The sequence below is a fragment of the Atta cephalotes genome (genome assembly GCF_000143395.1).
Source record: "Atta cephalotes unplaced genomic scaffold scaffold00035, whole genome shotgun sequence".
Lineage (NCBI taxonomy): Eukaryota > Metazoa > Arthropoda > Insecta > Hymenoptera > Formicidae > Atta > Atta cephalotes.
Window position 1 is genome coordinate 26,915 of NW_012130099.1, and position 24,099 is coordinate 51,013.

The 24,099-nt window shown below is 29.6% G+C and overlaps 1 protein-coding gene across 1 annotated transcript in view; it reads left to right on the plus strand.

Moving 5' to 3' along the window:
* LOC105621592 (trehalase-like) overlaps positions 1 to 21,349 on the plus strand; it is a 24,369-nt gene extending 3,020 nt beyond the window's left edge. The window contains exons 2-9 of the mRNA XM_012203061.1: positions 3,859 to 3,975; positions 9,841 to 10,142; positions 11,600 to 11,778; positions 11,953 to 12,131; positions 13,779 to 14,025; positions 14,917 to 15,157; positions 16,535 to 16,734; positions 21,188 to 21,349. Coding sequence (XP_012058451.1) covers positions 3,859 to 3,975; positions 9,841 to 10,142; positions 11,600 to 11,778; positions 11,953 to 12,131; positions 13,779 to 14,025; positions 14,917 to 15,157; positions 16,535 to 16,734; positions 21,188 to 21,349 — 1,627 coding nt within the window. The remainder of the gene's footprint in view (positions 1 to 3,858; positions 3,976 to 9,840; positions 10,143 to 11,599; positions 11,779 to 11,952; positions 12,132 to 13,778; positions 14,026 to 14,916; positions 15,158 to 16,534; positions 16,735 to 21,187) is intronic.
* Positions 21,350 to 24,099: the final 2,750 nt, after the last annotated feature.

Here is a 24,099-nt window from a genome sequence, read left to right on the forward strand (position 1 = left end):
CTTTCTTCTTCTCTCTTCTCTCTCTCTCTCTCTTCTCTCTCTCTCTCTCTCTCTCTCTCTCTCTCTCTCTCTTTTATCAGAAAGTTTTTAAAAATATTTTGATAGAAAATAGATGTACAAATTTAGCATGTGAACGTTGATGTTACCAAAAATAATCGTCCGAATAATCAAGAATTTTCTCTTCTTCGGCAGACTTTTATAATCACACAAAGAAACACGCTCAAAATTGTTTCAAAGTTATTTAGAATAGAAAGAAATATTTGCTAAAATATGTAAAACTTGGATAAATCAGATCTGGAAATAATTTTACTTACACTATCAAAATTATTATGTATAGAATGCTCAAACATAATGCCGTAATGTTAACATTCTAGTAATAAGCTTGAGCGTCCTACATAATTATGGTCAAACATAATTATTTTCACATCTATATCTAATTCCAGATATTTTAGCAAAATCGCATTTATGAGATATATATTTTTAAATGGCAAAGTAAATGTGGATTTGGCACGAGTTCATACAAAATAATCTTGGTACCATTGAAGCTTTTGCAGTCACTTGGACCATTTATCAATCCCTCATTCGGCAGTCAGGTCATTCGTAGTAGAATGAAACTTTCGCCATTGTTTCGAGGACACAATTATACTCCTCGTCAGAATACTTATCGCTACAAAAGATAACTTCTTGATGAATGTTTGTATAATTCCCTGATATGTACTTTCGTATCATCTGCGAGTTTCGACATAACATAAAACTGCTTTTGTTACTATTCATAATTATTTATAGTTTGGTCAAGCAGATAAGGGAATATTTACATACTTTGTTAAGGATCATCGTTTCTTAATTATGGAATTAAACTGGTTTAGTTGAAGTTTCCTGAAGTAGAAACCAGGAAGACTAATTAAGAGAGAGAGAGAGAAGTTACAAGTTCCATTAATTGATTAGTCTCTTGCTTGGCTATAAGATAATGTAAAATTAATTGTCAATATAAAACATGCATTGGGACAATAATATAAAATTAATTCATTCATTCATTGTATTCACTACAATATATGATAAATAAAAGAAGTCCAAATGTATTTTTTATGTTATACAAATTTTATAACAGCAGCATTTTTAATTACATTGTAACAGATGAGGAAAATGGATTTGCATCGCTTTCAACTTTTAAGAAATTTGATCGTTTAATATTATTGCATTCTATAATATTATATATATTAATTTCTCTTGTTCTATACTACTATTTGCCTTTTCAAGAAGCTATAGCCATAAATAAAACAACATTCTATTTGATGAACATAATCTTCTAAATATTCTAATTCTAAGATAGAAACGTTAATGAATAAGTACAAATAAACTAAGTAATTAAAGCCTTTCAAACGTAGTATTTAAATTAAATTCTTATTTTAAAACTGAAAAATTTAATATTATTTTGACGTTTAACTACTTCAAAGATAACACAACAAACAAACGTTTACATTTGCTTTATCTTAAGAAACATGTAGCATTTACACTCGCATTTATGACTTCACGTCGAATAAAAGCATTATCAATTTGAAAAATTAGAGTACTGTGATAACCGCTTATCTGCTAGTAATCAGACAATTCGTATTTAAAAAGTAAAACAATCGATAAAATCGTGAGTGAAAGTCATTTGTTTTACTTTCTTTCAATTACATGAAATTTTTTACATATAGTTTATTGATGCTTATCAATTAACAACAATATAAATTTTCATTAGATATATGTAGAAGTTTTAGACTTTTTTTTTAAATTTTCTTTCATTTACATGTAATATGAACACTTTCTTTTATTTTTTTGACTAAATCGTATAATTGACGATAATATTAACTTTTTAAATTTGAAAAATAAAATTGGAAAAACAGTTACGAATGTTCGAGGCCATAAAAATTATTTAAATCCGAATAAACCAAGGCCGATAAAAGTTTGAATGATAAAATAAAAAACGAAGATCATACTCATTGCATTTTTGATTTCTCAAAACATAACAAGGAATTTGTTCTTGCACCGCTATGAACTCCCATTTCTACCTGAATGTACTGGATCATCTTTGCAAAAGGATTCAACGAATTCGATAAGACCAATGGAAAGAAAGAGATTTTTTGCTGCACGACAACGCGCCCGCTCACATGGCTGGAATTGTGACCCAATTTTTAGCATAAAACAAATTCTTATGCTTCACTATTCTTTATATTCACCTGATTTAGCTCTGTGTGACTTTTTTCTGTTTCTTCAACTCAAGGGACATAAAGGGAGAACGCTACGACAATTCAAAGGACACGAAACGTGAAACGTGAAAATTAAAGAGAATTTTAAAAGAAACTTATAAAAAAATTTTCAAAAGTTATATGAACGTTGTAATCGTTGCTCTCTAAATCTTTTTGAGCCAGTCTTAAAAAGAGTAAAAACTTTCACTCTTTTTGAAAAGTGAAAACTTTTTATTTTTGAACAAGAATGACAGATTTTTTTATTCTTTTTTAAAGTAAGATTTTGTTCTTTTGGATTCACTAAAAGAATAAAATATCAATTCGTTTTTTGAAATGAGACTTTATTCCTTAAAGTGACTTTCATTCTAAAAGAATGAAATTTATGGTACAATACATGGTCATAATAGCGAAATTTGAATAGCTAAAGCATTCGATTCATTTTACAAAGTTGTGCATATGGAATTTTTTAATCTCTTTTTGATGCTACAATCCTAATTATGCCTCAGTACTGTTCAGTCCAAACAGGGCATAATTCTTTTCTTGTTGTAACTTATTTGGGATTAATTGTATGACAATTCGGAGGAAAGGAATTAACAGCTAAGGATCGAAAAAATCCTCAAACTGATTAAAAAAATTAAAATTAATAATTTTACTTATTGTTAGAAAATTTAAACATTTAATTGTTATTACATTAAATTGCTACCTTTAAAAAATAAATCAAAAATCGAAAAATAAGTCAAATAGAAATATCTGTTAGATAGAATTAACTGTATCTATGATTAATTAATGATTGAAGATATAGCGATTTTAATTTAATCATGAATATACACAATGATTTTTCGGACCTTTATTATACATGTTATGAATCTTTTGTATCCTGTTTTTGTTAATAATTATTTGAACAAATAGTGACCTAAAACTTTTGAAGGTTTCTGAAGGTCACTTAAAGTCATGACCTTGACAACATATATCAAGATCAAGGTTATCGAAGAGATGTTTCCCAATGTGAAGAAATACCAATAAAAATAGTTTTAAGTCCCAGAAGTGTAGGAAATTTTTTTTATGTTATATCATGTTTCCTTTCATAAGTTGAATTTTCGTATAGCATGCTAGAACTTATCACGATGAACTTATCATATATGCATTTGTTTAAGCATATGATCGCAAATATAAAGCACAATACAATTCATATGAATGTTCTCAACGAAGCATATAATATGAGATAGATTCTGTATTGTGCGCGGTGTTTTTGTGAAATTTTGTAATTTATTTATTATATATTCTTCATCCTAAATATCTATTTGTCTCGTAACTATTTATGTTGTGAAATAAATTGTCTATGTATGTATGAAATGTAATGATTAATTCGCCTCCAAGAGAATTACTCTATAGACTTTTTAATAACAACGACTGTTTTGATTTGTTACTATTGGCAACTACATTGACATAGTCGAATAATAAGTTCGAAAAAAATCTGTTAATTTAACATTAGTCAAATAACATTAGTCAAGATGTTTCAAATACGTACTACATTACGTATTGGAAACATCGCCGCGTAAAAACATTGAATTTTTACTTAATCAATGTTTGATAATTACAATTATCGTTACATTTCTGTATTGATTTTCAGCCAAGTTTACTGTGAAGGACCTCTATTACGTACGGTGCAGCTCGCTGGAATTTTTAATGACAGCAAAACCTTTGTGGATCTTTATCAGTTACACGATCCAAATGTGACCGTCGAAAAGTAAGTTGATGTCTCGATAAAAACAAAAAAATTTAAACGTATGAAACTTAATATTTCTTCTTCTCTTTTAAAAAAATGATAAAAGAAGATTATTTCTGTCGTTCCGTATGTCTTTCTCAATGCACTCAGTCTATTTCCTTTTGCGGATAACTGTATAAAAATAAGGTAAATATTTATTTTTACACAGCCCGCCCCAAATAACTTCCAAGTAACCTTGATATTGACCTTTAAGAAAATCAAAATTATTGATTTTTCGCGGCGCTCTCTTGCTACTTGTTAAAAAGTTACTAATGAAATAAATTTTCCACGTGGGTTTTCGACTTTCTACATGAAGCGAGAATCTGCCTGTCTATAATGCGTCCACGGCAGTGAGCTCTATACATACTGGAGACTGGAGTGAGCCTTCCCTATGCTAATAGCGCTGGAAGGGGGGGGGGAGGGAAAGATGGCCGACTGTGCGAGAATGACAGCTACGCATGTTGGGTAGAGACCCTCTAATCAGAATCGCGACACGAGACGATTTAAACCGACTTTTGTATGCAGGGTCATAATTTTAACAAAATCGATAACAGAGAGAGAAATATATTAGTATCTCTGTCTAATCTTAACGCGTTTCTAATCTACTTGCGCTGACAGCAACTGACAAAACACGCGTATTGTATTTTCTATATTTTTGTATTAAAAGTTATTAAAGAAAATTATTAAAAATGATTGGGTGTGCAGCACCATTTTGTAATAATTCAGTAGCCAAAGGCTACATACTAAAAGCATTTCCTCGAAATTGCGAACGTTGTGCATTATGGGCGAAAAATGTTAGCGAAAGATGTTGGGGAAATGATGTGAAAAATTGGATGCCTGCAACAGCAAATTCTTTTTTCGCATGCGTTATTTCGATATGTAATGTAAGAAATCTATTTGTTAATGCCTTTAAAATAATCCATTTCAATTTTACTGTTGAAATTTAAAAGTAACATGAATGTACATATTCAAATATAGGCGGGAATTGTTAAAACATGCTGGACCAATCAAAATGCGGCTTTCTCTGTCGCAAAAGCGTCTCTAAGGATACTTATCCAACACACATAGCTGTCACTCTGGACATATGCGTCCTCATATGGACGTTTCTCTGACTCACATGATTCGCACGAGTGACGCGCACGCATATGAATCTTTAGTATTCGCATGCGTGCGGCATTCATAGCAGCGGTAGCATCTTTTAGCGGCTATATTAATTAGCGTCTACATCATAGAGGGGGGAAGGGCAAGAAAGAACATTTTATGTTATTATTATACTATTATTATTATTATTACTATTGCTATATTTTGGATCATGCCCCCCTTAGAAAAAGTCTTCGGATTCAGCCTGTTCTACAAATAGGACTGCCATAAGTCGTAAGAAATTGATTAATCACAGTGGAATATGAGAGAAATGCGTGCGTACATGATGTGATGACACTTGATGTTGCATAAATGCGATTCATTGCGCTCGCACGCATGCCCCCATCACGTTGTGCGAGCAGTATGATAATAGCATGATGTGCGCACGGCATGATATGCACGGCGTGATTGCATAATGTGATTCATTGCGCTCGCACGTATGCCCCCATCACGTCCACGACGTGCGAATAATCCGCGGCGTGCGTGCATCATGATATCACTATGCGGGCATTTTGTTATCTGAGAGGCTAATGGTCTGTTTTCTGTTCCTGCACTAGACTGCTCTAGAATTCTCTTTCTCGCTTTCGACAAATATCAAACATATATCTATCTCACTTTAAATTCTAAAAGTATACTAGTTTAGCTACAGAAAACAGACCTTAAGATTGCTCGAGAGCGCACTGCTTAAAAGTGCATATTGAGCTTTATGACGCAATTTAGATAGTAACAGCTGAAACTTACAGAATGTGCCTTTTTGATTAAAAATGGTTAGCCATCTGTGTATAAAAGATAGTTGTGATTGTTGCAACGCATAACAAGGGAAATATACATTAACTCATGTAATTTTAATCATTTTCTTATTGTATTTGTCATGAATAAATTAATTGATTTTTATATTTATATCGTGTGCATATGTGTCTTTGCTTCGTGCTTAGTGATATATTATTTAATGTTTGTAATAGTCTTTATATGGTTATATTACAAAAGAATAAAAATAAAAAGTGATACATGGCTTAAAAGTTTTTTGCAAATTTCATTCAGCCCGTTAAAAACAATGATAGCAGTAGATAATAATGATGATACAATTTATATATTTTGTAATGCTTTGTATTTTAATTCTAAATCCGGTAAAAATTAGTGTCAAAACTGCAATCTCATATTGATTGCGCTGAGATCGACCATTAAACAAAAACTTACTTATGTGACATCTGCATATAAAAAATCCTTTAGATATTTGTAAAAATGTATTTAATCAAAAATAAATGTCCTTTCTTTATCTTAATCAACATTGTTTTTCAATAAGTGACACTTTTTTTTTATAATATTGTACGTATTTCTTGACATAATTATTCAACAGTACGTATTTTTATCTTCTTACAATTAGTAAAATTAATCTCTTATAAAAATGAGTGTATTATATCTGATAAAATTTTAGTTCAAATTATTGTCTAAGGAATAATTTAAGCAGCATTTTATTCAAATTCATTCAAATTCTTATTCGGATTCTTATACAAGTATATAGCATGAAGAAAAAAGTGCGTATTCTTAGATGGTCCTACATTTTAATATATTTCAATATATTTTTTCAATAAAGAGAGAGGAGTTCCATAATTTAAATAAATAAATTTTTAAATAATTCTCCCTTTTTCCTTTCATTAATTTATTCCTAAAACGTCAAAAATGGTTGGAATAATATCAAAAATATCAAATAATACATTTGTTTATAATTTAAAAATAATTTATAAGAAGCAAGCAGTAAAACAAAGGCAACATAATCTGGTTAATTGAAGAAGAAAATATCGAGAATAAAAATCGAAAATCTTAATGTAATACTATTAATAATAATTAATATAATTTTTATAAATGAAAGATTTTATTTGTTATAAACGTATTAAAACAATAGAGGGCTACTTCACTCACACATTTGTATTTTAGATATAAAAAAGTTATTTTCTTCCTCTCCTTCTCTTTTTTCCTTCCCCTTTTCCCTTTCTCTCTTTCTCACCCCCTCCCCATCCCCCCCCCCCGGTCTCTCCTAATAATAATATATTTTTTTCTGTTAAAATTAATTGCGAAATAATCAATTATGTAGCGGAATGGAAGAATTTCATTTTGAAATAGAAAAGCATACCTACATATTATAATTTCGATGTCTGTGTCTTTGATCTGTAATTTTATGCTTACTTGACGCTCGATCTTCATGTCATTTCGATTAAAAGAATATGAGAGTATCGTTTTAAACTTAACAAGAAACATAATCCCTATGATGAAGATCTTAATTGCGTAAACGGCAGATGAAAATAAATACCCGTAGATTTATTTCCTAAAATCGTATATAAAATAGTGATCGTTTATATAGATATAAGATTATAGCGATACTTTAATTTTAATTGAATGATATATCGAAAACAGATATCGTTGCATAATAATCTTTACACTTTATTGTCGATTGAAAGTAAATTTTAAACCAATCCTAATTAATAATGTGTTAAAGTAATATCTTGTTAACACATAAATAAAATAATCAGATAAACAAGAGATAAAATTAATCTTTCACTATGAATCAAGGCCAACAAATTATAATCGAAATTTTGTCATAAGTTGTTCTGCCGACTAAATTGAATTATCAATTAATTTAACAATAAATTTGTATTATTTACACAGAAATTTCAAAAATAATATTTAAAAACAATTCTTGGTAAAATTCTTTTTATCATGACATTTTATTCTTGATATATGATTTTTAAGCTTTACATAAACATTGTAAGATAGGAACTTCATTTTTGCACGTGGTCGATTCATGAACGCAATGATCAGATTTCTTAATGGACACTTTTCGCTAATATCTATTGACTCATGCAATGAGCTTCACATTAAATCATTGTTCAGAGATATTTATGGTTTCTTTTTTATGATGTCGACTTTCAGAGTTGATTCGAGTTGATTCTTCAAATTTTTTAGAATTACATTCTCTTACGACTTTATTCTGATTTCGATAATAATGTGGACAATGAATTAAGTACTAGAATTATGTGAAGGGGAATCTTATTTGGGATTATCGGATTTGTTTCTGTAGCGTATACACGCGCGTGTGCGTGCGTGCGTGCGTGCGTGCGTGCGTGTGTGTGTGCGTGCGTGTGTGTGTGCGTGCGTGCGTGTGTGTGTGTGTGCGTGCGTGTGTGTGTGTGTGTGCGTGCGTGTGTGTGTGTGTGTGTGTGCGTGCGTGTGTGTGTTGCGTGCGTGCGTGTGTGTGTGTGTGCGTGCGTGTGTGTGTGTGTGTGTGTGTACATTATTATTAAAGTTCACATCAGAGACCCTCTTCTACATTTCTGAAAAGGCAATGTAGTGTACAAAATCACGTATAAAGAATGTGATGCTTCTATGTCGGACAGACGAGCAGACAATTAAAGATAAGAATTTCAAAATATTAATACTATATATTAGGTATAGTAAAAACAAATCCATTATTTTTCCATTAAATTTCATGCAAAAATAATGGATTTCTTTTTACTACACCTAATACATTGGAACACCTTTGCTCCTTCTGTTATAACTGATCATATGATGCAATATAATCATAATTGGGATAACATTAAGATCTTAGATGAAGAATCTTTTTAGTAAACATTTAATCTCTGACATGCTTAATATTGAAAAACAAATTAACAGTCTCAATCTACAGATACAGAAGATCTTTATAAAGCGTATATACCGATAATCAACAGTATGACCTTGTAGTATCATTGTCTATTCAGTCAGTTTGTCCATTGTCGTTTACATTATATTTAGTTTAATTTATTATATTTTATTTAAGTCTTTATATTTAATTTTTTATTCTCTGGCTAGAGACATAATAATTTATTATAAAATTTTTCATCATTTTTTATATTTATTATTACTTTTTATTATTACAATGATTGATTTACTGGTTTACTGATTAACTCATTAACGCGTCTGTTATGTTTGATTAATTGCAATTTGTCCACGATCGGTAAGTTTTTACCAGAGTAAGAATTGATTCTGCTACCTCTTAGATAAAAAAAATTTGTTCTTAAATTTTTATTCATTAGATTTAGATTTCTTTATACTTCTCCAACTATCATGTGAACAGCTTTCATTACTCTGGGAATAACTTAATCAAAAGCGTCTTATTTTGAAAAGGTAGAGTCTTATTATGTAATTTAGAGGCCTTTTCTGAAGAGGATCACGTTGCCATGTCAAGATTTCTAATTTATAAGATATGAAGTTTGAACGATAACTCTATGTGAACAATTGAGAGAATATAATTTATTTCACGCAACAAGTTGTATGATGTATTGGCTCTGTATTTTATATATTTTTAATTTTTGTTATTTAAAGCCTTTTATTATTTTTATTGTATTATTATATTATTGTATTATTGTTTTCTTTTTCGTTAGATATAGAAGTTTAGTTTACATCAATTTGTTAAAATGCTTTGGCCAAAATTTTAATGTCATATAATATTATACAATAACACAAAATATATGGCATACGAAATTATAAACAGAATTGTTACACTTTATAGAATTATTAAAATTTAATTTAAATTTATAAAATGAGTTTTATATAAAAAGATTTTATTACAATACAGAAACTTTTAAAATCCTCATAAATCCAGAGAAAGAGAAAGAATGTACTAGATGCACTGTAAGTGCATCAATGCTAATTTAATTCGATTTGTGTTAGCTTCAACATTTTCATGAAGGCTACCAGCAACTCTCCTAATCGCACCGAGGTAGCTACGTTCGTCGCGGAAAACTTTGCTATGCGGGAAGAACTGGATAATTCGACATTGCCGGACTGGAAGGAAAATCCTGGTATTTTAAAGTCCATCAAGAATCTTCAGTATCGCAAATGGGCAAAACGTTTGAACTACATTTGGAAGACTCTGGCAAGAAAGATAACTAATGATTTAGTGATCAATCCGCAGCGGCACAGTTTGATCTACGTAAATAACACTTTTGTCATTCCCGGTGGACGATTTAAAGGTAATTTTCCGCGTGCGAAGTAAAATTCATTTTCCAATTTTTTTTAAAGTCAACGAGCCAACGTCTAATTATTTTATTAATAAGATATTTCAGTCTATCAAATGAAATGATTGTTTTTTAGCGAATTTAGCCGAATCTGATTTACATCCTTAAAATAACATTTTTATTAACTTGCATATTTCCATGAATATTAAAAGCATTTAACTTTGCTCTTTTATAACTTCTTAACTTTATAACTTTTTTGGATTGCATGCATAAAAATTTCTTATTTTATGAACTTTAAAAAAATTACATCTGTAAAAACTTTTCTATTCTTGATAGCGATAATTTTTATGATTACTCAGCTATTTTTGTTGATTTACGTTGGTAGTAGCAAAAGAAGTGATTTACCTTTCATATGTTTTATGCCACTAAGGTGTGTGAATAATTTTTATTATAATATACGTACACACACACATATATATATATATATATATATATATATATATATGTATACATATATGTATATATGTGTGTGTATATATATATATGTATATATTTATTTATATCGTGCATTAATGCTTTAGACATTTCTTGATGAAAAACTTTAAATATTGAAGAACCATTGCAGGGAAAACGCTTTCGTTTCTTATTATAATCAAAAAAATTATAATTTGAAATTAACACGTTCCGTACCACGTGGATCACGCTTAGCTTACGAAAAAGTTGAATTATTGCAAAATTATAAATAATTATAATATTATAAAACTGCTACATATTATTTAATAGTGGTAACTTTCTAGTCTTTACTTATATTTCTAAAATTTTAATTTTAGTTTTTATTAAGAAAGATTATCTAAAAACAAAATATGATATATCGGTGACGTTTCTGTAATTATAAAATAATTTTTAATATATATCATATATACGTAAAAACATAATCATGATATAGATACAATACAATATAGATCAATACATTGATCTATTGGGTTGTCCGGAAAGTTCATGCCGGCTAACTTATATAATTTAATAAATGTATACTAAAATTTAAATTTTCTGCGTTTCAATTTTCCTTTAACATCGGCATAAACTTTCCGGACAACACAATATTATATCTCCTTATTTATATTTAATAATAACATTTGTAATTCTTTAATCGTTATGAAATACTTATTATTTAATAAATAAATAATTAACACAAATCAAAACATCGATAATTCACACGGCATAATAGTTAAGTTTTAATCAGGAGACACGGTCTCATAAAATTAACACGGCACGGAACATATTAGGGGGAAATTAGAATATCTTCCTTGTAATATGAATTGTGTATGTAGCTTTCAAACTTATTTATTTTATCATTGGAGACCATTATGCGTGTTGCTTCTACATAATATTCAATAAATTTAAAAATTTCAATGTTGTACAAAAAAAAGAGAGAAAAAGCTTATGAAATGAAAAATCAAATTTTACTACAGAGTTTTATTACTGGGATAGCTACTGGATAATCGAGGGACTTTTGTTATGCGACATGCATGTAACCGTTAAAGGAATGATCGAGAATTTCCTCTCTATGGTAGAGAGATACGGTTTCGTACCGAATGGTGGCAGAGTTTATTACTTATCGCGAAGTCAACCGCCGTTGTTAATACCAATGGTACGTACTACCGGATAATGTCCAAGTTTCTATTTTTATTATAAAACATTCAAGTCTTGTATTTTGTATAGAGATCCTTCTTAATAAATCTTCTACGTATAATCTACTATGTTTCGAACTATTTCTTAAAGAACTCAAAATCTTTTTGCCTTAACGACGCGAATGTTTTTTTAGGTCGCAAAGTATTATGACCACACGAAAGATCGCAAATTTCTAAAGAAAAATATAGCAATCCTTGAAAAGGAGTTTGAATATTGGCAAAGTAAGACAGTAGATGTAAGAAAGAATGGTAAAACCTATAAGATGGCGCATTATGTAGTAAACAGCCGCGGACCTCGACCAGAAAGTTACAAGTAAGTTTTTTTCATAAAAAATATCGTTACAAAGATATTAAGAAGTTTCCTGGGTGAATAACTGTTGGAGAAAAAATTCGAAAACAAAAAATTTTGAATATAATTTTATTAGAGATGCAATGGATATCTCGCAACTATCCAATTTCCGGTCTATCCGGTCAGTTTTGTTTACAATTACATTAAGTAAATGACTTTCCAACAAACGAGAATGGATTAAAATGAATTGAAACTTTTTTTCTATCCGAATGCGTATTTTAAATAGCGAATACTTTTTTTTGGATTTAATTGGATTTAATTGGATTCAATTGGATGCAATTGGATTGAAAAACTGCATTTCTTATTCAAAATTTTGAATTGAACAATATTCACAACGCACAGAAAAAGCTAATATTATTTTTAGATTGAAAGACATAGAGATATGCTCTATGCAATTCCTATAAATGAATAAAAATGCATTCAGGATTAAAAAGCATTCATTTTAACATTCGTGAATCAATATTTCTGAAAATCTGAATTTCAATTCATTTCAATCCATTTTCGTTTGTTGGGAAACCAAGAAGAAAGTTAATATAAATTGATGGAAACAAGCATTAGTATTTTTTCTTAATTTAATTACTTTTTTCTCTTACTGATTTGAAAATCCTTTTCCAGAATTAAAGTATACGTATTAATGTACATGTCTGTGAAGTGGAGTTTATGCCGAGAATGACAAAAAATTTCAAAATTAAGATCTTCTTTACTATTTTTTAGTCTAATATGACGCCAGAACTGTCACATGTCGTGACAATATTTGTTTTATATAAAAGCTATGCAATCTGTACGTCTTACGAAATAGTAATCCAGAGGCTAGTAGTTTGCATGAAGAAACAGTGTGGAGTTATTAAAATTGGACTTAGACATCTAATTAAAACGTTTGACATCTAATTAAATTGTTATACAAAAATTTATGTATATGTGTGGCATACGTGAGTGAAATGTGATGTCAATGACACGTAAATTATCTGTGTGTAAGTGCTATTTTGAATATAACTAATACAATTGAATTCAGTATGAATAATTCAATACGACTCTTTAGGATCCCCTTGCCTGATTTTAGTGTTTAGGCCGTAACGTATTTTTGCATAACGCATAATGCATAGTGCATAAGAGAATTAACCAATCAAAATTCTTCTTTTCCTTCCAGTTAAAAGAAGAGTGAAAAAGAAGAACTTTAATTGGTTGATTCTTTTATGCACTATACATTACTCTGTGCTGCGGCCTTTTGTTGCTCTCACGTTGCGACAGCACTGACCGACAGCCGTCGTTTTTTGTACAAACAAAACTGACCGGATAGGCCGGAAACTGGATAGTTGCCGGATAACTATTGCATTCCTAATAAAACATTTTTTTGTATCAGCAGCACCAGAATAAACGTCTTTTTTCACAAAGTTATATATTATTCCAAAATTATTCTCTTAAAATATCCTATCCACATTATAGCGTCTTTTAGTTCTCAGTTGAGAAGCAGTACATAATAAATGATACCGTACAACGGTTTGTTCTATACAGAATTCACTTTGACACCTGCATCGATCACAGCAGGTCTTTCATTATCATTTTAATTAAAAGAGATAGTACGTAAGAACAAATGTGTCCGTGTTCTTATAGGGAGGATTATCAGTTGGTGCAGCAAGTATTGGAGCAGGAACGTGGATCAATTTACAACAACTTGAAAGCCGCAGCGGAGAGTGGCTGGGACTTCTCCTATAGATGGTGCATACGGACTAACAAGAACGCCAATCTTAGTCTCGTTAACGTCTCCACAAGTGACATCATACCCGTCGATTTGAATGCGATATTACAGCGGAACGCCAGGATGCTCGCCCATTTTCACGTTATCCTGGGCAACGTGAAGGTAACCTTTTGTTACACCTAGGCCAGTCGTCAGAAATGAAAATGACGGCGAAGAAAGAAGAAATTATAAACAAATGTTTTCTTGTTTTAATCGAAATTTGAAGTATAAAAAAATTAAATTAGAAAGTGCTACAACATTAAGGGAGGCACTTGGACACGTTAACAAAGTTTTTCTTGTTTTTCGATTAAAATTTGAAAACGAGAAGAGATAACGAAAAATGACAAGAGAGCTTTTTTGTTGCTGCTATGCCCTAATACGCCTAAATACCTATCGAGTAATGCCCTATAAAATAAGTACCTATCGAGCTTTGTACTATGAATAAAACTGAAGATACAGGGATTTGAAGATAAGAATAATGAAATTTCCTGAAAAAATGGCAAAAATAGTCTTTTTTAGTTATTACCTTCTATGTCGTTTTAAGTGCATCGAAGAATTAAAAGTGGCATAAGATAATTTATAATTTCTTTCTTTTTAAAATCTTTAGTGGTCTTTAGACTGGCCTTTCACTCACAATCAGATACTCAAACACAACGTTGCGCGTTGCGTGCAGCACAGAAACCATGCATAATGCTGTATTTATTGCCGCATTACATTAAAGCGCGATATGGTAATATTACTTTGAAAATCAGGATATGATATACTATTCTCAATCCTCATTTATTACGTAATATAAGAGAATCTCAATAAGCGAGCAGAGGCTGAAATACAGGCTGATCGTAGATGTTTTAAACGATTGTCTGTAAAAAACCGAAAGAAGTAACTTCAATTTGGTTAAATGGCGAAATATGTCATTTATATTTTTGTCCCAAATCATTATTTATTATTGATTGCGTTACATTCAGACGACATCCACATGTCATTGTTGTCATTTTCTTCTCTTTCTTATTTCAGAAAAATTGGCATTACGCCCAGATTGCCTTGGAATATCAAGCTGCCATTGACAACGTACTGTGGAATGAGGATGAGAAAATTTGGCTCGATTACGACATGAAAAATAAGCAGTCCAGGAATATATTCTATACTTCGAATCTGTCGCCTCTGTACACCATGAGTTACGATTGGAATAAGAGAAATGAATATGCATTGCAATCCGTTTCTTATATTAAAAGAAACGAGATCGATTTGTATTTTGGTAAGTAGAATGTTGTCCTTCTAAGTAAATGGCAAAATATTTTCCTTTTCTTCTTTCAATATAAAACCTCAAATACATGCAGTGACTATAAATCAGATTAAATCAATTCGATTGAATGCATATATTTCGATATCCTCCCATATCAGAATTTCTTTGTCCATGAGATTTCTAACCTCCGAATTTTTAACATCTGAATTTGGACTTCCAATATTCAATTGATCCATTCACTCGTTTTTCTTAAAATTAATCCATCGAATACTGCGCGTTCCGCGGATACCTAATTTCACGAAGTTGTGTTATCTCTTTGTGTTAATTCATAATCAGTATTTTAATTCTTCTTTAAAGATATTCTTATTGAAGATCTTTCCAACACAAGTACATGGCATTAATTCTCTCTCTGTCAAAAATTATTACTCTTCGAAAAAAACAATAATTGATTTTTTTTCGAAGAGTAATCATTTTTGATAGAGAGAGAATTAAAGTTTAAAAAAAATTAAAAATTAAAAAATTAAAAAACCCAAATGATATACAAACTTAACTAATTAAGATATATATTAAGAGTAAAACCTAAATATCATCTTCATTACTTAATTCTAATTATGTATCTCATTCGTAGAAAAGATTTGGTATTATAACAATTGGTGCCAAGTTAAATTCCACAAAATTTTGTGTATCATTCGTGTAAAAGATTGTTTTTTTAAAAAAGGCGCTAAAAATATACATGATAGGTACCATGTTTGAATTACATTCCTTTTTATTTGGTATAATTGATATGAGATTTAACTTGGCGTTGTTGAGATTTAACTAGTTGTTGATATCAAATCTTTTTTATACGAATGATATATAAAATTTTGTGGAATTTAACTTGACGTCAATCGATATCAAATTTTTTATACAAATGATACATATAATTAAAATTAAATATAATTAGAGTTATAAATAACAAAGATAATACCACTTGGGTTTTACTTTATAATTTAATAGAATTTAACTTATTGTAGTTAGGACTGTAGGACATTTAAGTTTAAATTTTTAATTTGGTACATTAGATATTTTCGAAATCATATTATAACATTCGATGCAATCAGATATTTATTATTTTGATTGTTTGATATTTCTTATATACATTGCAAATTTTAAAATTACAATATTTTTTTATAAGCTAGACTTTTTTTATAAAAGTTATCAAATGTTGTCTCGCTCAAAAGAAAAATATTTGGATAAAAATCAGCTAAGTCGGAAATCGAACATAATCATTGGGGTGTAAAGAGATTAAGACATACTTTCACGCTTGATTTTAATTTTAATCTCTCGAATCAAGGCACAATTGCGTTACAAACATTAACCTAAGAAAACGATATGTTCGTCTGATCACAGGTGGCACGCCATCCTCCATAAATTATACTGGCGAACAATGGGATTTCCCGAACGCATGGCCACCATTGCAATCTTTCCTGATTCTGGGTCTCTATCAAACTAAAGTAAAAGAAGCGGTCGACTGGGCCAAGATACTGGCCGACAGGTGGCTCAAATCAAATTATCTGGGTTACGACGAATATGGCAAGATGTTCGAAAAGGTAAGCCCCTTTTTCTCATGTTAGATCGATCCCTCGCTGGGAACAAAAGATTAAAGGAAAACATTTCTTGTGCTGACAAATCGCGACTGATGTTCTACACGACTACTTGCGTTGGAACTATATTGAATCTCTCAAGCAGAATGATAAATTCTATATTGATGCATCAAATCTGCATCAAATTTTTTTATTCCTGCACAAAAACTTTCTGTTTCGCTTTCGCCAAATGTCAAACATATAATATCGATCTCATTTTAAGTTCCAAAAGCATATACTAGTTCAGATAACAGATATCTATAGTTCGAGCTAATCGAAGATGTGTTGTTCAAAATGTATAAATGAATTTGATTCCTATAAAAAAGTAGTTCTTTAATAAAAAAAAGAAAAAGTTATATATAATAAAATATAAAATGAGAAATAAACTCAACTAATGAGTACAAATTGGATTAGATAAATACGTATGAATCAAATTTTCGAAACCGTATTATCTCTTTCCGCGAAAAAGGTATTGAATTTTGTAGAGACTGAATATACTGAATCTATTTCTATACGTCTAGATAAATATAATAATATGAACTCTAGTGGGTTTATATACATAGATTCAGAAAATATGTGGAAGTCTGTGATCTTAGAAAGTGATTTATCATTGAAAAATACGCATGCATTTTAATGATCGGCGACCAGCAGTTGGAGAGTCTCTCTTGTTTGATAATTCTTCAATACTGCACGTTAAATTCGAATGAATTAGTCGCACGTTCATTGTGTTGAACATTGGGTAAGATTTGCCAAAAATAAATTAGCAATAATTAGCAATACGGATTCAATCAGATTGGTCACACGTTTCATTTTTATTATTTCATTGAAAGAGATACAGAAAGCATAAATAATCCATAATTAATATAATCCTGGTTCAAGCGGATAGAAAACTTGGATCGAAAACTTGAATTCAAAAACTTGATTCGATATCGCTTCAATAAATAATTTTCAACATTTTTCAATAATTTCTCGTTTGCCGGGAAAGTACAAATTAACTATTTTTATACTTATATGTTTATGTATCTGTTATTATTTTTATATTTATTATCTATTGTATTTTTTTATTTATTATCTATTGTAATCATAATATTTTTTATTTCCACATTTTATTATTTGACTTAATATTTTTGTTCTTCACATTTATTTAATTTATAATATAGGTATTATAATATAAGTATTATATTATATTACACATCCATCTCTCGCAATATAAATCTCTCTTTTTTATATTTTTTATTGTCACATTTTATTTGACTTAATACTTTTGTTTTTCATGTTTATTTAACTTATAACAGTTGCAGTTCACTTGATGCTTAATTTGAAGTATTTTTTTATTTGTTAATTAATAAAATTCTTTCTTCCGATTAGTCAATCAAATACTTCGAAGCATTTATAATGCCAAGTGGATTACGCATCCAATATATTGTTTCAAAGTTAATTTCACTTTTCGCAATATAAAGATCTCTTTTATTTATTCAAAATATACTTTGTTAGTTCGGCGTTCAAATATTAATACATATGTAGCTGATATCAATGATAAAAATATAGTGCAAATAATATTTAATATGGACGCAGTGACAAAGCACTATTTTTATTACTATAAATACTTACTTTAATCCCGATGCTGTCTGTAATATCTTCTCGTGTTTCTTTTTGATATGGAAACTTGATGAGGTATATTTCGGAAGAGTGAATCTTGAATTTCGATATGAGGCGAGAGATGGTCACTCGGACGTGTCTAGCACGAGGGTGACCTCGTCTCGTTTCCTTTGTCCGCGTACCTTGCTGCCCTACTGGAACGCGGACAGAAACGAGAGAAGGATGAAAAGCCATCGAGAAATATTGTGCGAGGTACAGACATATATGTGGCGCGTGTATGTGACTCGTTCTAATCCGTCTGTTTTGTTTTGTCACCCTTTGTTTATGGAAAATACGGTTGCGTGCGGGAATGGTACGACTAGGGGCGCATTTCTCAGCGAGAAGATATTTTATATATTACCAATCTCTTGGAAAAAGAGGAAAATATTGTCTCTATCATATACTCGTGCATATTGAGAAGAAAGTGTCCGTAATAATCAAAATTAGATAGAAAGAAGAACGAGAATCTTCTTGCTTTTTAAATTACACGTTGTCGTCTTTGCACAGCGTTTCTAGTTACTTTTCATCAAACTTATTTTATTATTGAATTTATTTAATCGCAAAGAGATCAGTTTTATTAAACTATCGATATTACTTGATGTTATATCGTAAATAATTGTAACGTTTATTATTATGTTTTACAATCTGGAATAGTTAAATTTACTAAAAATAGTAAACTTGAGAATCTTCCTTTTTTCATATTATATTTATAAATACATACACAAGAATATTTACTTTTCATTGTACCATTTTAATTATTGAATTTATCTTGGAATTTATTTAATTGTAAAGATCGACTGTGTATTATTAGTGCCTAAGGCAATTATAGTAATTTCGCACGCTAAAACATTCAATAATTATATAATTTGCCAAAAATTGTGTTTGATAATCTTCCTTTCTTTTTCCAATTATGTTTACAAGTGTCTCTAGGTACAAGGGAGAGGATATTTGCTTTTGATTAAACTCATTTTATTATTAAATTTACTTAATTACAATTAAATATCGACCAATTAAATATGTAATTATATTTAATTACAATTAAATATAAATATTAAAATATTAATTCTCCATGACAAATATGCTAATGGAGAGAGCTCCAGTTGACCTTGATCTTGACATATATTGAACCTTTAATAGGTTTCAGTTGTTATTCGTTCTTCATTAAAAAAAAAAATTATTAACAAAAAGTTGTGTTATATACGAGGCTAAGACTTTTTCGTGAATGGGTCTTGTTTAGTATAGAAAGTCAGACATTCTTAATAAGTAGGAGGAGAAAGGAAGTGAAGCTTGTTTTGCATGTAAAGTCGTACATCCCAAGGCAGGAGGGAAGATGGAGTCCTCGCTTCGCGTGGAAAACCATTACGTATATAGGAGAGGGTATATAATAGTTTGAATATTGTATCTATGTGGCAGAAATAAGAAGTAATTTTTTAAAATTCTTTTTATTAATAATTTTTTAACAAATAACGAGCAACGACGACGGTTAAATCTGTTGGAAACCAAGATCATGATCTTGATAATATATGTCAAAGTCATCTGGATGATTTCGCCATCACGCATATTTATTTATTACTTTCCTCTATAATATTACAAATAATTATAATTTTGATTGTAACTTTTAATTCACATTAAAACGTTTAATATTTCAACAATTCACTAAAAGTCATTATAATCTTATCTGGCATAGCCGCATTATAATAACACAACTATTCAATAAAACTAATTTAATAGCGTAATTTAAGCCATAATACAAGATACAATTATACGAGTGTTTATAGAGAATGGTGGACGAAATTTACACTTCGGTACTTTGTACAGATTATATCTTGTCGACATCGGTATCAATAACGAGCTGTCGCAGGAAATAGCCAGTCTATTTTGTTGAACAAACATACTCAATCGATTCAATTAAAGTTTCTTGCGCCTCATTCTGAAGATGAGAAAGGATCTTCGATCTAAAGGTATTTCGTCTCTTGCGAGATTTTACGCGTTGATGTAAGAGAATTGAAATTATATTTTCCATTTGCAAAACTGATTATTTGTCGAGCTCGAGTTAATTCTCTTTTAATTAGCTTTTTAAAAGAACGAATTTTTAAACAAATATTTAAATAATCTTCAATAAAGATTAACTTGAAATAAATGGCAAAAAGATCGAGGCACTATACATGGTCTATCCAATTTGAGCTCCAAAACCATCAAAACACAAAGCCATCGAAAAATTCAATGTAAGATTTCATGAATTTTAAAGTATTAATAAACGTCAATATCAGATATATATCAACACTTTAGTTTACGAAATTTTATCCACATTGATTTTTTTTGCGTCGATGGCTTTGCATTTTGGCTCTAGAACTGAAATTGAACAGACATCGTCTAATGACACAATTAAAAATGCTGTTCAATTGAAATTTACATGTGGTTCTAATGAATATCGAGAAATCTTAAAACAAAATATTCCTTTACTGTCAGACTGAACATTTCGAAGAAGATTCGCTCCACTTTCGACGAGCTCTCAATCGCTCAGACGACAATAAGATACGCTATAAGTATCGTTTAACTAACTAAGAAAAGTTCATCCAAGTTCTCTTGCGATCGGGAGAAATTAGATTTCCATTGCAAGATAAGTATTCCTCAACGCGAATTAACTCGCTGCTATGACGCCATGAAATTACGGAGGAAGTGATAGAATGCGAGTCTTGATTACTTTTGCACGATGCGACGCGATTTGTTTTGCGAATCAAAAATGCCCGATTATACGAAGTAATTAATCTTTGAATTTCAGTATAATGCCATGCATCCAGGCGAGGGTGGTGGTGGCGGCGAATATAACGTACAGGACGGTTTCGGATGGACGAACGGCGTTGTCTTCGAGTTGCTCCGTCTCTTTCCGAACGCGAAACCTGTGGATAACATCAAAAACGACAGCAACGATATTGATAGATAATATACAAACAGATTAGTAACTAATTGATTTTGTAGAAGTCTAAACATTTGTTTCTTTCCAAAATTGAAAATAAATGGATTAAGAGAGAAATTGATACTTGATTATAATTTTTAAATTTATTTTTCATTATAATTTTTAAAAATTAAATTCTTACACAAAAAGAACTATTTTGTTAAAGTATTTAAAAATTTAGGTAGATGCAGATCTGAAAATAATTTTTAATGGAACCATCAAAATAATTATGGAGGAATATAATTATGTAGGAAACACAAGCACGATGAAGAACGCTGTTGAATATAAAATTTTTATATTTTAGCATTCAACTAGAACGTTTCACATAATTATTTCAATAGTCAGAATTATATAACAAAATTATTTTCAGATCTCTCTGGTGAACATTTTTCTCGGATCTTTTCATATAATTTTTCATATTTTTTTATATAAATTCGAAATTTTCAGAATATCTGAATAAATTTTTTTAGAAAATTTTTCAGTTTTATACAAATTGAAACACTTTTCAAGAAGTGCCGTCTATATTTTTTATTCTTCATATTAAAGATGTGAATTCTAAAATATTCTGTAAAATTTCTAAAATTTCTTATTCTAAAAATTTCTAATGAAATCTTATAAAATTTAAAACAGTTTAATGTACTTTTTTTCAAAAATTATATTATCAAAAATTTTAGAATATTCAGAATTCGCATATTTAACAAGTTCTAAAATTGTAAATTTTCTATATTATTCCTGAAAAGTGTTCCAATTCATATAAAAATTCTGAGAAAAATTCATCGGGACTGTATTTAAATTTTGATTACTCCAATAAAATTATTATGTACGTGTAATCTTTAAAATTAGAAATCGATCAGAGCACATTTTCCTTATACATTGTTAATACAGCGTTCCTTTTATTACAGATAATTTTATTTCGCAGAATTTTTCTTGCAATAATCTATTTCTTTCACAGTAATATTAGAAATACAGTATTTGTTTTTTTTATTTGCAAACATTTAACAAAATTTATAAATCTTTGAGTAGTAAAATTAATTTATGGAAATCATTGTTTGTTAAAAGAAAATTTAATGTTGATTTACATAAAAGCAATTACTAAACAATTGATTCAAACTAGATTATTAAAATTCTATTTTGTGACAAACAATTATATCATAAAAATTATTTAATACATATAGATGAATGTAGCGGGATTTAGGTATTATATATTTTTAAACATTTAATGATAAACGTAGACAACGCGGAGAATCTTCTTGTAACGAATCTAGTCTACAAGAAAAATTAAGATAGCAAATAAAAATATCAACTGTACCCTTATCGCAGAGTACTCTCTACTAAATTATACAAGCTCCATTAGTCTATAAAGGATTCAGATCGACGCACAAGAATTATAACTTTATTTTATTTTTTAATTTTCTCTCTACTATGGAGTATATAAAATTGGAATGCAGAGATATAACATTACTACGTATTATATAGATATAACAATTTGGGAGGATCTCGTTTGCCTAAAAATTGATTGCCTACAACACTGTTTGTCTACATCATATTTGCCAACAGTTCGTTTTTACGCTCAAATATAAAATTAAGAGAAAAAGGCACGTTTACGCGCACAAATTGCATTGCACATAATATTATTACCTACAACTCGATTTTTGCCTACAAGCATTTAAATTATATAAGAAAATAGTATATGTTTTTAAAACAGAAAATTTGCATTTTTAAAGAGAACTTGTGTTTTTAAAGCAGAGAATAATGTTTGTATGCAATCGATCTGTAGGCAATAGTGAAAGTAAATAAACATATAAGCAAATGTGACTTCGCCTCTGAAATTTTGTAAAAGGGCTTGTAGGTAATGCACACAATAATGTCATGAGTGCAAACGTATTATATCTTTTTCAATTTTATATTTGTGCGCAACAATGCATATAAGCAATCGAGCTGCAAAGCAACAATTTTTGTGTGTAATTAATGAACTATCAGCAATGATGTAGGCAAACGATGTTACAGTCAATTTGTAAGCAAAAAAATCTTCTCTAACAATTTATATCGTTGGATTAAAGTTTAAAGTCGAAGATTTTCACTTTTATATCGAATTTCGAATTGTTACTGTTAATTTACCCTGTTTGTCGCATGCGACAATCAAAAATTCTTTTTTCCGAAAGCAGCTGAAATAAGTTATATTATGATTACGCAAGAAATTTTGAAGTGAATGTCGAAATGTTGAAAATTGTAAAATTGTATACATTACTATTTCTTTACAGTTATGTTACGCACGAGTATCCATAACACATTTTTTTATGTTGAATTATGTATCGTTTCGTTAATTCTCTGTTTTGCAGTAAAATGAATAATCTATTGAATCGTATTTATATTGTACATTAATGTAACAAATTGTTGAATAAATACTGATAACGCATACGTGCAATGATTTTGCTATATGTATGTACTTATTCTTTTCTAAAGGTATCTTTAAGGTTTTCTTTATATTGTCATTATATTTAATCAATCTATGATTACACTAAATAAATAAAAAGAATTGAATATGGTAAGTAAATACACTCACCCATAAATATAGGTTGAATCGATACAGTGGCTTATATATTTTATAAATAAATATAGATAGATAAGGTTTTAATAGGGACCATCAGTGATCTAATTTACTTATTAAATCGTATCTCATCAATTTTTTATTATTAGGTATACAACTTTGCTTCCGCCGTTTTTTTTCCGTAAATTCG